This window comes from Lampetra planeri, chromosome 11 (assembly GCF_965212315.1).
Source record: "Lampetra planeri chromosome 11, kcLamPlan1.2.h2, whole genome shotgun sequence".
Taxonomy (NCBI): domain Eukaryota; kingdom Metazoa; phylum Chordata; class Hyperoartia; order Petromyzontiformes; family Petromyzontidae; genus Lampetra; species Lampetra planeri.
Window position 1 is genome coordinate 10609421 of NC_136117.1, and position 14602 is coordinate 10624022.

At 43.9% G+C, this 14602-nt stretch overlaps 1 protein-coding gene across 3 annotated transcripts in view; it reads left to right on the plus strand.

The window, feature by feature from the left end:
• Positions 1-639: 639 nt before the first annotated feature.
• PTPN12 (protein tyrosine phosphatase non-receptor type 12) overlaps positions 640-14602 on the plus strand; it is a 68025-nt gene continuing 54062 nt past the window's right edge. For all 3 annotated transcript variants that reach the window (XM_078598812.1, XM_078598814.1, XM_078598813.1), the window contains exon 1: positions 640-1443. In XM_078598812.1, coding sequence (XP_078454938.1) covers positions 1345-1443 — 99 coding nt within the window. In that variant the 5' untranslated portion in view covers positions 640-1344. The remainder of the gene's footprint in view (positions 1444-14602) is intronic.

Here is a 14602-nt window from a genome sequence, read left to right on the forward strand (position 1 = left end):
TTTCAACTACGACGACCCAATCTAATAAACAACACTTTTGTGTTTTGTGTGTTTGGTTTGGTAAGAAGGACATGGGTAGCGGTGAGTGGCCGAACAAGACGGCGCGTGAACGCGGTTTCCGGTCACTGCAGCTCTCTTACGCCACGTGACATCCGGTAAACCACGTGACTGGGCCTCTCCGCCAATGAGGGCGGTCCTTATAATTCGCGCCGCCATGTTGCTAAGGGCTTAAGCGAAAGCCGCAATCCGCTACTGGTCCCGGACGCAGTTTTGCGTCTTGGCTTGACCGCCTGCAAAGCGTCAAATTGTCGTCGTTGCTTCGGGGAGGAGTGTGGGGGGGTAGTGGAGGGCCCGCTTGGCGTGATGTTATCGCCCGCCCTCCTGTGGCCGTTTTAATGGCAAACGCCGCGCAGTCTCCCTACTCAACATGGCGGGGATCCCCCCCCCACCACCGCCCCTCACCCCCCGCGTCAATGCGGATGGGGAGACGCGGTCACGTGGCGCTGCAATGACCAATTGGGTTGCGTCGCGGCGGGGGAGGAGGAAGAGGGGGAGGAGCCTCCCCCCCCCCCGCTGCGGGCTCCAGCCCCGCCCCCTTCGGACCTGCCCCGTGCGTGTCCCGGCCCCCCCCCCACTTCAATCTCGGCCGCCTCTCGCTTCGTGTCGCCCCCCCCCCCGTCATCACCACCACCCGGACACCCATGGCCGGCCGCTCCCCTTAGAAGAAGCCCCAGGGTCCGGGCGCTCCGGGACTGGGAAGGGCGGCGAGGAGCCACCACCACCAACACCCCACCACCAAAACCACCCTCCACCACCACCACAACCAACACCAACACCCCCACCACCCCACACCACCAACACCACCCTCCACCACCACACCCAACACCACCACAACCCCCACCACCAACACCACCACCACACCAACACCACCCCACACCACCAACACCACCCCACACCACCACCAACAAGCCATGCGTAGCAGCTGAGCAGCACCCGAGGGCTTCGGGCAGGACAATCGCGAAGGAGGTTCGCCTCCCCCGACGGCGACGGGGTAGGCGGCCGGGCCGTGCCGGGCCGGGCTCAAGAGACGAGGCGGTGGTGACGCCGGTGGTGGAGAAGGAAGAGAACGAAGCGGGGGAAGTCGTCTTCAGGAGGTGCTGCAATTACTGTGACGAGCCAAAGCAATTGGGGGGCGGGTGGTGGGTTATAGCAAAAGGTGAGAGGAGAGAACGAAGAGGACGATAGGAAGAGTGAACAGAGACGGAATCGTGAACGGTGGTTGCCTTGGTGGTGGTGGTGGAGCTTTCGAAGGGTTCGTGAGGAGCAAAGGGGCACTTTGTGGCCATGGAGCTTGTGGACATCCTGAGGAAGTTGGTGGCCCGGGTGGCCTCGCTGCGAGACGTGGACGCGTACGGGGAGGACGGCTTTGCAGAGGAGTTCGCGGTGAGAGAAGGAGACCGTGACCCCCCCCTCCCCCCCCCCTGTCGTCTTCATCATCTTCTGTATCGTCACCTTTTATTGTAGCAGCAGCAGCAGCAGCTTAAGTTGTTGTCACTTGAAGTCGTCGGTGTTTGCCAACATTGCGATGTCTTTTCTAGCCGTGCTTTTCATTGCGGCGCTGCGTGATGCCAAGTCAACAAAGTTCCTCTGTCATGAACAATATTCCTGATTTAGCCTTAGCCTTCATTATACAAATCTTCAATAATGTGTCATACATTACGAATGTTGAGTATGAGTAGAGAAACATAGCTATGGTGTTTTTCTTTGGCTTAGTTTTGAACTTTGTATGTTTTTCTTTTTGGGTAAATCAATTTGTATCCGATTGTGAATGCATTACCGATCATATATGTCATGTTTTACCACGACTAACGGCATCATTTATTATAATCTGTTTTAAACCTACCAGAGGACAACTTAGCGAGATGAACGAGAGTTTAACGCACTCTCTAGAGTTTAGAACGTGCCAATTTTCGGAATGTCGACCTTGTAATGCTGTCGTTCCAAGCAAGGAGATGATTTATAACGCTTGGAATTACATTGTGAGACACACAGAGAGAGGACTGTGGTATCAGAGAAACAGGTTAATGGCAGAAATCAACTTGCTTACAAGAGTGAGCTTGGTCAGAACTTGTTTCTAAAAAAGAATGATGCCCGATGGTCGAGAATAATGACAGAGTGGCAGCCAGGGAATGGAATACAGACAAGAGGACGTCCGTCGATTTCATGAAATCGGCTGGTGTGTAGGTGCGAGGTGTGAGATGGAAACGGCTTGGGGGAGCCGTTCATCAAGCAGTGGATTGGTTATGACTGCTACTGCTGATGTATATATACTTGTTTAAGCCAGGCCTCCCTTGAAAAAAAAGGCTAATTCTCAATGGGGTTCTCACATGGTTGTAAATAAAATATGAGATAATGGATCATTCTATATACCTTACAACTACACGAATGCCCTCTGAGTGTGCAATTTCCTTAAGCAAGGGAGAAATGCAACATTTGCAAGCTATAAATACAGCACAGACCAACAACGTTGCCCAAAGTCCACGTGAAAATAAATACGATTGTGTTGAGGGATTATATTGCAGAACTGACAATCATAATGTAACATTTTTATACATGTAATCATCTTGAGCGTTATTTGTTGATTTAATTTACATCAGTTGTCTGCCACAGGGCAACTTCTTGAGTAGGTAGCAGTAATAATTTAAGCCGCTGGTTTGGCCAGCTTCCTCGTTAGATTAATGAGATGCTAATTTGCCATCAGACTGCAAGATGTATGGTCTAATTGGCCGTGATTAATTATCGGTGTACCTTTGTGGTACCCGCAGTCTAGGCCTGCCCCTTTTAGTAGAATGCTGAACCACCTTCTAAAGTAAGTATTGATGCACAGAGACATATTGGCAACATATCAGCAGCACATCAGCAGCTGTCAAACTTGTCAGCTCTCAAAATTGTAAGAAAAATCATGGGACTTTTGACCAAAAGCACTGAACTGTCATCCCGGACACTATCCCATATTTGTGACCAACTGCTAAGCGACGGCACAAACATTGTATGTCAAACATAAACCTAAAGCACTGACCACTATTTACCCACCTTAATTAATGACAGGTACAAAGCAGTGTTCATGCCTATCACATTCAGTGATAAAACCCACAAACTGATAACCTGTAAACAGTAACTATTAAACACAATACCGGTACCCTGAACACGTAACCTTTATTATTATTATTACAAGTTAGTTCAATAACTGTTTCATAAATAATGTAGGACCAAAGCTAAAGCTATTGTGTAGGTTTTGGTAGTTGTGCTGTATACATTTCAGGAAGAAGCTTTCAACACGTGGATTAAAACATGGGACATCATGCGGTAACAATTCGAAAACGCATCGGAGAATTTACGGTCAAAGGTAATTGACTGTACATCTCGGTGGTTTAGGCCACTACTGGATGAGGGCCTTCCCATCTAATGTGGGTCATAGAGACTGTTTATCTATATGCCGGATTGTGTAGGTTGGCTCAGGTAAGGATCATAGACGTGGCAGCATAGGAGTACATTACAATAATGGATTTTGCTGCATTGCCCTCGGCTGTCCACTCTGCAGTCATGGAGTTTATAGCCTATAAGACCTGTCGTGCATAGTTTGTCTCTCATCCAAGAAAGATCCAGGCTCAGATGTGCTTAACTCCTGAGATCTGACAAAATCGGGCACATTCCAGATGAAAAATATGGCCAAAGTAAATGTCTTATGGCCTGTGTAGAATGCACGGGCAATGATGTTTACATGTTGCACGATGGCTGCTGTTTCAGTGGTGTGCGTGCGGTTTTGGCTGAAAACGGGCTGCTGTCACCGCTGAGGGATGGGCCCAGTGATGCCTCGGGCTCTGCATGTGTACTTGCTGGATTTTGCACATATTTAGGCTAAATACGCCCCACATACTTAGCGGTTACCGTCTGCCCGTAGCTGCTGCCTTTTGCCGTTAAATTCCAAGCTTCGCCTCCAACCGCTATAGTTTGTTTCAAGCTTTCTTGCTCTGCTTCCAATGGTTTTTTTCAACAGTGAATTGCGCATTTCATTGAATAATGTCACTCAATATTATGCCGGTCAGCATTTATGGGGGGTTTTTCTGCAGTGTGTTATTGCCAGTGTTATTCCACGTGGAATAAGAATATCGTGGAAACTTGTCAGTGATATAATTTCCTTTCTGCGTCAGGATTTTGTGCCTACAACTATACAACTATCACAATTGCTCAGCTTTTGATAAAAAAGCGACCCATCATCTTTGAGTCTCTATCAATCCACCTAATCTTTAATCCATTAATCTAAGGGCAACCCTCACAATTCAACTTGATACCTTAAAAATCTTAACGATTTTTTTGTCATTCCAAGTACAAAATAATTTCGACAGACTGCTCCAGTTGAAAATCCATGGGTGGAATTTATTTTTATTCACTTTGCGTTTGCAATATTTATGCTCTAATAGGTTATTCTTAATATGATGCTGAATGAAATCCATTCCTTGAAAAATATTTTTTTGTGCTTACCAAGTCAGTTCTGTTGCATGCGTTAATGCACAATGCAAAATTAATTGCTGCAACAATTAACCACCAGCTGTTTTACATAACATAAATAGTAAAAAGAACAGGCATGTTAGGATGACCTTGTATAATTGCCTGACCTGCTTCGGGACCTTTTAGGACTTGTAGAATGCAATTTTCCATAATATATTACATTTTGCAACAACCTCAATCAACATGTTTATTTTTTGTATTTCATATCGATGCTTAATTTTGATAATTCGTATGTCATTTAGAAAGGTCTCTATATTCGCTGCTAAATTAGACCGAATCTGTCTCAAATGCGGCTTTGTCCGGTAATGTGTTGGCAGGCGGCGGTATCAAAGGGTGTGCTGTCCTTCGCAGAGACGTTAAGATGTCCATTGCAGCAGCTTGCTGGTCCCCGACGTTTATAATATGCCACGGGATCTTCGTCAAAAGTAGACCATTGTGTTCTGGAGTCACGGCCAATTAAAAGATGGCAATGAATAATTTACTGGAACAAAGCAGTACTTTTGTATTAAAATGGCATCTGCAGCATCGTGGAATTAATCTGGGGTTGCAGTAGCTAAAATAAATAACAGGACATTTTCTCCAGCGGTTCGCTAAGGATGCACTTTCGTCGGGGCGGTGCTGAAATTAGTGGCGTGGCCCTGCCACACTGCCAGACATATTGTATTATTTAACGACAAACAGCGCGGCACTGTTTAGCGCCAGGCATATGACTGCTGATCCATTTTCAGCGCTTCGTTGTAAACAAAAAAAATATTGTTTATGAGGTCACATAAGCACAGCGAAGCATACGTACGTACATACGTTCTTTCTTGTGTGTTTAAAGCACATGTGAAAGTGTCCTCACAGTAATTCAAGCTAACTTCCACAAATGTATACTGTATACAATGAGATCAGCATCGGTTCATTTAAAAAAAATGTTTTACTAAAATTTGCAGACATCTATTAACTGACTAGATATTTCTAACTGCAGATTTTTATACTAACTTATTATTGAATTAAAGCTTTCGTGACTGCAGGAATTCATATTATTTGGGTCTTTCGGTCAAGCCATTAACTAGGTATTATGAAACGGATATTAAGTGTTATAACAAGGTATGGTTTTGGGAACCAGGTCTCCCTTGAAATAGAGACGTTTAGACTCAATGGGTTCCCATCTGATCGCTTACATAAATAATCTGAAGATATGTTGATTCACCAAACAATAACAGTTATTACACTCACTATACGTGGATTCAATCATGCATGTGGGAATCTGGAATGATGTATTCAAGTCCTATGGAAACATTTTGCTAATGTTATATGTTGCATTAAGAATTGAACAAATTGTATAAACAAAGCAGAACAAATCTGAACAATACATACGAGATGATTAGAATTTGACAACATGATCAATTCTTGAAGCAAATCATGACCCATAATCCTGATAATGGCATTGAGTTTCTGGGGCGGGGGAATCAAACCTGCTCCCTACCATCCTTTTCCCTCGGCTTAATTTTGCTAAAGTGGAGAGCTTTCAGATGTAAAATATGGATATGCTCTAAAAAAAGGCACAGCCTTTGCTGTAAGAGCCGTGTCTTTTAACGAGCAGCCGCTAAAATGTTTTTTTTTTTCTGGAAATTTATAACTGATGGTTGTGTTCATTTTTGTGAAATTGTGTTTTTTTTGGTCACGAGTTTATCCACAGTGATTGTGCACAGAAGCACGGGATTACACGCAATTGTAGTCGGCGCAACAAGATACGTACACTGTCCTGGCAATAACATCCACAGTGCATTTATTTTTCTCCAATGGTGCTCCGTTTTTCTGCTTTAGCACGGGATCGAAAAACAAGTCGGCCTGCATGACAAAACGACTTATCTTGAACTAATCAGTGTACTTACACATTCACTCCTTTATTTATCGTTGTAGTCGCGTCGTCATACGCTCCGTATAGATGTGAGGCCTTCAAAAGGAGAGGCTGTAATGTGGTTTGAGTGTCCCCTTGCATTTCGGCCTTCAAGACTAATGCCGTTAAATGAAATAAAAGCCATGTGCCAGAGGCCCTCTTAACCCATTTGCTTGAAAGCATCAAACAAATCCACATTATTGAAAACCAATTTTAACACTGAGGTTTTTTTTAACGTTTCCATTATGCAGGCTGCACTTGGTGTAGGAGGTGCACGTAGAGCCAGACATCTGTGAAATTGAGTGCCCACGTCTCTGAAATTTTGGATCCCGACTGATATCTTCATTCGCATTGGGACCAAACTTGCTGAGCGTGCCCTGGGCCACACTGAACATCAGCAAAAACTCTATCTTTGGCCTTTCAGAATTTAAGGGCACAAAACCCTTTGGGCAAATACACAGTGTACATTCATTTTAATGGTCCACTGTCACCGTGGTTCATTCGCGCTTGCCTGGACTTGCCTATATTTCCTCTTTTATATCAAGACGGGGCAGTCCTGCAATATTGTAAAGGCATGGGTCATTTTGGTATTTTACCACATTTTTTAAGTTTGTACTGATAGAGCAATGGGCCAATAGGGTGTTCTTCACCTAACCTGCTTGTTGAAGGTAAACGTCTTGAAACTTTACCTCGGACCAAATCGCCCTGAATATGCCCAATCTTATCAGATCTCGGAATTCATCTTCTTGGTTCTTTCGGTAAAGTCACGTAGAAGGGAAGTAATAAAATAATAAAAATAAAACATAATAAAATAATTCTCACGACGTTTCGGCCACAACGCAAGCAGCCGTCCTCAGGTGAAGACCAGGTCTGTCGGGGAGACAGCGTCTGAATGAAACACCACCACGCTTGGAGCGTATATTTAAGCTGGGTTGGAAGGGGAAGAGCGCCTTGACAAAATAATTTGCATATCAAGAGGAATTTAGCATATTTATGGGAAATGCAGATATGGGATTAGTACTACTTGTGAAATGCGTAGGAGGTGGACGGGGGGTTTTCAAAGTCATATTATGCCCGTGCATTATGCAGGATTAGCAGCATCAAAGGGAGGGGTAGCATTAATAAAGGGAAGGAATGTTAATAGTAACTAAACAACCACGTAAAAAACGTATAAACTACATAGTATCATCAGTATACTAAATATACTCTCCAATAAGCTGAGCTACTAACAGTAAGTAATACACTACAATTCTATGTCGCAAAAAATATAATATGCTTCCAGCTAAAAAAGATCTCGGAATCTAAATAGGGCTGTGGCTGGTGAGTGCTTGGATTAGTGACCACCTTTGCATACCAGGTAATATAGAGGTGGGGCTGGAAGTTGGCCAGGAGATGACAGTACACCAATGGATTTAGTCCACGATTGCTTTAGTTGATTGGATACATCTGTGGATTGGGTCTGTCTTTTCGATGCTTTGAGTATCGTTCCCTCTTAACAGCATGGGGTTGTTTTGTTCCAGATTCTCATAAATAGAATTGCACAAACTTCCCGATAAAATGTTTTGATACCGAGTGAGGCTTTCCTGGTTAAAGGACATCATTATCACCTTGGTGAAATAACGTAAAAATCTCTGCTTGCAATATTTTTCTATTTTAATACAATATTTTTATAAGTTACAAAAATTTTAATTTCTCACTATGATTGGAGTGAAACAGTTAAAGACACACAAGCCTCTTCTGCAAGATCATACATTATCCAATGTTTGTTGGATTAAACTTTGTACATTTTTAACTCCCGTGTGAAGACCTGTTGGTGTAGTGAATACAATGATAGAGAAGTACACAGGGTACATTTACATTAGAGTCAGATGTGTTTGACATTTAAACTTTTAAAAAACCTTCCTGTTTACGGTTGGTTTGGAGTTGTTTTTGCTCAGCCAATGATACATATTCAACTGACAGCTTACTTTTGCTCCTGCATGGAAACATTAACCTAATGGCCACGAAGAAAATGGACCGTATGTGTACATTTACATCCCTCTTTTGTAATTCTACTGCTGAATGAGGGCCTGCCCATGTCACGTTGGGTGATGGTGGTAATTTGGCAATATTTCTCGATACTGCTCCGTGTGGGGGGGGGGGTTGTGGAGGAAGGAATACTACTTGACGTTGGAGCACAGAAGTTCAGTGCAGCAAAGGATTTTCCAGTACTGCCCTCTGCTGCGCACCTGTCTTGAGCACTTCATCCAACTTCACTCCTATATAGCTTCCGAGATCCGACAGGATCTGACAAGATCTCGGAAGCATTCCGGATGATGTGGTCACGTAGGCTGCCATTTTATGGAAGATAAATGCAGCCTTTTAAATTGCTCGCTCACAGTAGCAGCCAGCGGGCACTGCTGGTTGCCAGTGGACGCCACCTGAAATCATCTCGCCAGCCATAGGTGGTCAGCAGACCGCAGACGAGACACCATCGCCATGCCCTGCTGGGTTGGGGGAAACTGCAAATGCAGCCTTTGTTTGACGCAGCGCTTTGAACTCGCTAATAAAACGCCACCAAGCCACGTTTGTAAAATGAACTTGGAATTGTAGATCTTTGGGAGCCCTCTCCTTTTTTTGAGCGGTGGATTGTGAAGGAGGTCATTCGTGGTGTGTAGTTTTGTACTGTGCAGCTTTGTGAGCTCCGTGCGGTGTTGATATGCTGTGTGGAACAGCGGAGCCTCAGAAAATCGTTATAAATTTTTTTTACGTGTTGCATACCACCCATGCTTCCTGTTTGGCATTTGTGGTTGCAGTTGCAGTGTCCAGCTCAAAAGGAACGCAGTATGGGCTCTCAGTTGTGACATGGCGAGTTTAAATTCTAGCCTGGGTCAACTCGGCCCATCATCCTTTTAGGGTCAGTAAAATTATTACCACCCAGTTGAGCTGTGTTGTTTCGTTGGAAAGTGTAGCAAGTTGGTTTCAGACCAGTCGCCAAAACTTTACAAGCTCTTCCCCATATTAAGGTGTTGTCGGACAATTATTGAGTGTTTACATTTGGGAGGAAACCAGAGCACATATTTTGTATGTAATGGTTTCACTTGACTCCTCCAGCCACAAGTGTCAGCTACATTCACTAAAGTGTTTAACAAAGAAAATGTTATTTTGTCATATCGTGACCCTGAATTGTGATGAGTGGAGGTTATATTTTTACTGAAGACTGCCAGCAAAGATGAGTCTTACTCATCATTATTAGCACCACCACCTACTGCTATTGAGAAGGGAATAATGTTCATAAAATGTTTCTGTGCAACTGTGAAACAGCAGCGAGTACGGGAAGCCCAGCACTCACAAAATGAAAACATGTTTCTACTTTGATGTTTCGCAAGCGGTGTGTGAACACCATATAAGAAACACAAGTATTCAAACTAATTTTCCTCTTGCACAATTTGCTGATAAGTCCATGCCCATTCAACCGAATGGACATGCACAGTTATTTATTTGAATGGCTTCTGTTTTTCATTGTAAAAACGAATCTTTCACAAATAAAATAACTTATGCCCAGTCAGTAACTTACAAAAAACGAGTTTATCAATTTTTGTTGTTATATGCGAAGCTTTGGTTCGTGTTTTCTGTAGAGGTTTTCGCAACCGTTGATGGAAATGTATAACGAAATCCACATTTCGGTTGGCACCATATTGACTTTCCCTACAACACAGAACCTTAGTCAGCAAAAATTGTACGAGCGGCAATTATTTTTTTGGCCGCCCTAGTCATTTTCAGTGGTTTATTCATCGTGTCGGCAGCTGAGGGGTGGGGGAGTACTGTAGTTTCTTTTTACCCCGCACACAGTTTACTCTTTGTTGGCTACACAACACAGTCCTCTGAAGCAAGTCCCCGCGTACGAACCTCAACAGCCCGGTGCTGAAGAAACCTGATGGACATGGCGCATTTCTCTTTCTTTCTTTTAGAAAACATGTTATTATTGACTCGTCGGTAAAAATTCACGGCGCAGCCTTTTTTTCACGCCGGGCAATCAACACTGTGGCACATGGCCTCACGCACCGGTCTTGTTTTGCGTCGTGGCTGCATTTGCGGTAAATTTGGTTACTGCTTGCCCTGCCATATTGCGAAGTTCCACCCTCGAATGAAGAGCTGCGGCTACAGACTATCAAAATAATCGATTCGTCTGTCAATTATCCATTGCAATGATCGGACAAAATTTATCCGTGTATATATACGATTTGCACAGCGTTTGCATAAATACTTTAAAAGCGCAGCCCCCGCGGGTGGGGAATTGATGATTTTATCACTTCTACACGGGTGCATAGGAGTAGAGTACAACACTGATTTTTTTTCTGTGCTGCCCAAAATGTAGCCCTGCAGTCTAAAACACCTGTTAAGCATGGTGGGTGCCGATATAACTTCTATCCTGCCTTAATCATGCTTGGCTTCTGGAATCTGACAATATCGGACACATTCCGGTCGATTAGGCTGTGAATAGTACACACACTCTTTATAAAAAAAAATTGTCACGGGTAGCAGCATAATATTATCTAATTGACGTTGCACACCTGGGTACTAATGCTGCTTCGTTAAACCGGCATGCCTCTAAGAATCTTGATCTCCATCTCGCCAAGAATGCTAGGGAACAGATAGTAATCTGTTCCTCGTACTGGCATTAGTCGCGGTGTTCAACTGCTGTTGCTATCCGACCATACCAAGCGGTGTACAGTTCTCGCTGTTGTCGCTGCATCAGCAGTTTCACAGGGGGCAAACCTATATCTTAGTTTGTGTGTTTATTGTTTTTACTCCTCACGTGAACGTGTACGTGCGTGCCCACGTGTAAACTGTGCATGGGGTTAATGCGTTTGTTTACTTGAGCACGTGTCATCGTGGGGGAGTACGGTGCAAGGCGTGGTTGTGGCTGCGACATTAAGATGTGAAATGTGAAGAGAAACCGGACGGAGTAGGTGGTTGGCACTTTATAAATGCCTACGAGCAGGCTCGGGTGGAGGGGGGGTCCTGCAATACACTCGCCGCTTGTGTGTTCGTTCTGTTTTGACTATTAACTGATCTGATTGTGAAGGTGTTTTTTCATTTTGTGCTGGCAGCAGATCGATCGCTGTCTTTGTTTTCGTTTAATGTCATTCACACAGACTTAGGAATGCTTTATATTGATGTCGGTGGTTTTCTCTTACTAATGCCACTTTTGCAAGTACAGGACAATGTTGTATAGAACAAGTAGGGAATACAGGGCATGTACATTTAGTAAGCAATTGTTGAGCATGTACAAATTTGCGGCGATTCCATTTATTGTCTATCAGTAGGTCAATTGCATTGCGTTTAGGGTAACCTATGAGCAAATTTCTCTGAATGCGCCTGATCTCTTTGGATTTTGGAAACGCAAGCTGGGGTGAGCCTGGTTAATAATTGGATGAGTGACCACCAGGTCTTGCCAGGTGCTATAGGCATGGATGGGGGCTGTGAAGTGGCCAGGAGATGGTCGTGTCAAATGTCACCCCCTCGTTCATACGCGCGGTGCATCGTCTCTGGTTACTCCGGCTTCCTGAGAAATAATTGGCATTATAAACATGAAGAGATTTTCTTGCGCAAAAAAAAAATTGGGCCCAACAGTGCGTCCACGTTAGCGGTGCCATTGAAATGTTGACGTGACAGTTAACCAGCCCTTAAAAAGAAACGCAGTGTCCTGAATTATTTACAGAGGGGGTGGTCTCACCATCAGAACTTGATTGTCTTAACGAGTATTGATGTCACGCGCGATTTAGGCAGAGGGTAAACAGGAAAACGCATGGATATATCAATCAGCTTGCATTAGTTGGATCAATAGCATCCGTCCGATTACCCAAACTTAGAGGAACATATCCCATCGGAAAAGCTATTTTCTGCGAGAATCATGGCTAAGTGCAACATCTCCTCCCTAGCATTGAGACCTGCTAATAAATGTGTCTATCCATGAAAGCCCTCACTTACTCTCTCTCAAGACTCTTTTTTTTTAGAAGATTCTTGCATTGAAATGTTTTAACCAGGAATACCTCACCGAGTCACATTTAACAGCTCAGATGTTATTTTCAAACAATATGTACTCGCAGTAATAATAATGACCACTATTTAATCCAGGGAAGCATTATCTCGTCTGCAGATATTTTTTTTCAGGAGGGTCTTGCTACATTGGGATGTTTGTCCATTTCTGATCATGCGTGTTTGGATGCAGAAATAAACTGGAGTACCCAGAGAAAACCCACACATATGAGAAAGTAACTCAAAGCTTTCTACAGATGAATTTCAAGATTACATTTCTACACTACCATCTGCCGATCACCTTGTAGCCTCCTGATAATTAAATGTTTAAATAAATTTCCAAACTGCGTTTCCTTCGCAAGAAATAGCAATACATAGCGTTTACGTTCATGTACCCAAAGGGCATTCTGGACGAATTGTTTTCCAGGAGAATTTGTATGAAGCAGGCAAATCCTGTGACTAGTTTCAATGTTTCGATTTAAAGCTTTTGTGACTGCAGGGATTCATCTTCTTGGTTCTTTCGGTAAAGTCACGTAGAAGGGAAATAATAAAATAATAAAAATAAAACATAATAAAATAATTCTCACGACGTTTCAGCCACAACGCAAGCAGCCGTCCTCAGGTGAGGACGGCTGCTTGCGTTATGTTTTATTATTTTATTACTTCCCTTCTACGTGACTTTACCGAAAGAACCAAGAAGATAGTTTCAATGTTTTGAGTTTCATCAGCAGATGGTGGGAGTGTGTGTAAGGCTTCTCGACTCGTGCAGCAATAAGTAACTGTTCAAATTTCAAGTTCATTTTGTTTAACCAGGGGAAGAATTAAGAGACCAAGCATATCCCTTTTGAATGAGTGATCTGGGGCATGAGTCTGCTATGTCTAGTTCCAATTGAGTAATGTGCTGGTAATTTTCAAATGTGGCCTACTCTTGGGAATGTCAGGGGATCTTCAATGCGCGCTGTCAAGCACACTGCGGGAAGTGTTACACCGGCAGCATTAACCAAGGTGGCCACTGGATTCAAACAGCGAACTTCTGCAGCAAGCGGTGAATATGCTACCATCGGGCCATGTCACAGACCAACAATGCATCGATTCAACAACAAATGTACATTTTTTACTCCCTATACATGCATCTAATTGCATGCAAAGGAAAATTATGTTATATGAGTTCGCGTGACCCCTCCAGCCACAGAGCCCACTATATTTCCTTGTGGGAGGAAACCAAAGAACATCCACACCTATGAGGAAGGAACTACATTAGTAATGAAGCGAATATGAAATAAAATTGAAACATTGTAACAAGTCGTCGAATCGTCATTGGGGAGGTGGGTGTGAATCTTTATACCTTGTCAATAAACTTAGTTGGTTTTTCAAACCGAGATACCAGGAAGTGTTTACATGCCAAACTGGTTATCGAGTGAAATAGAGCAGTGCGATGGGTCTCACAAAGGGTTCCCATTATAGTTTTTCACTTGTGCAAGACGAAAGATGGCATTCCATATTATCGTCACCCTCGCCGCCCTCTGCTCGTTCCGAGGAGATTTTGATGTCATTCCTACTCTCGATGTTCCGCTGCTGTGCATTCACTTTCTGCTCATTCCCAGCATCAAGAGCGATTGCAAGCGAGGGATTGGTGGGAGAAATGCCATTTCTACGAAAAATGACACATCCCCTAAATTGGTTAGCACCAATAACCTTTTTACCCAATTAAAATTATATATGCATCGCGAGTCGGTAAACGAGGCCACCTACGTTGATATAAATGCAGAAACCCACGCCCTTGTAAACGAAACACTGTGTTGCATTCATCTGAGTTTTCATTATGAAATCGCTGAGAGCGGGCGGCGCTGTTATTTCTGCGGTAGGGCTTCGCTGAATTAACCGCTTTTAGAAAGGGGGCCGATCGGCGCGGGTTCAGAGCAGCCTTTGATGAAATCAAAGGGTGCCGTGAAAGCCTCGCTGAAAGTGTACCGGGGAAGCGGCCAGCTTATCCTGTGGTCCCCCACTCGCAACACACAAATGACAAAAAAAGGAAGGCGGCCATTGAATGCGCAGTAGAGGCCAGATGGCTGTGTGCTCTAAGGTAAAGGGCCGACTCCCAGTGCACTTTGGGGGAATTATCCTTGC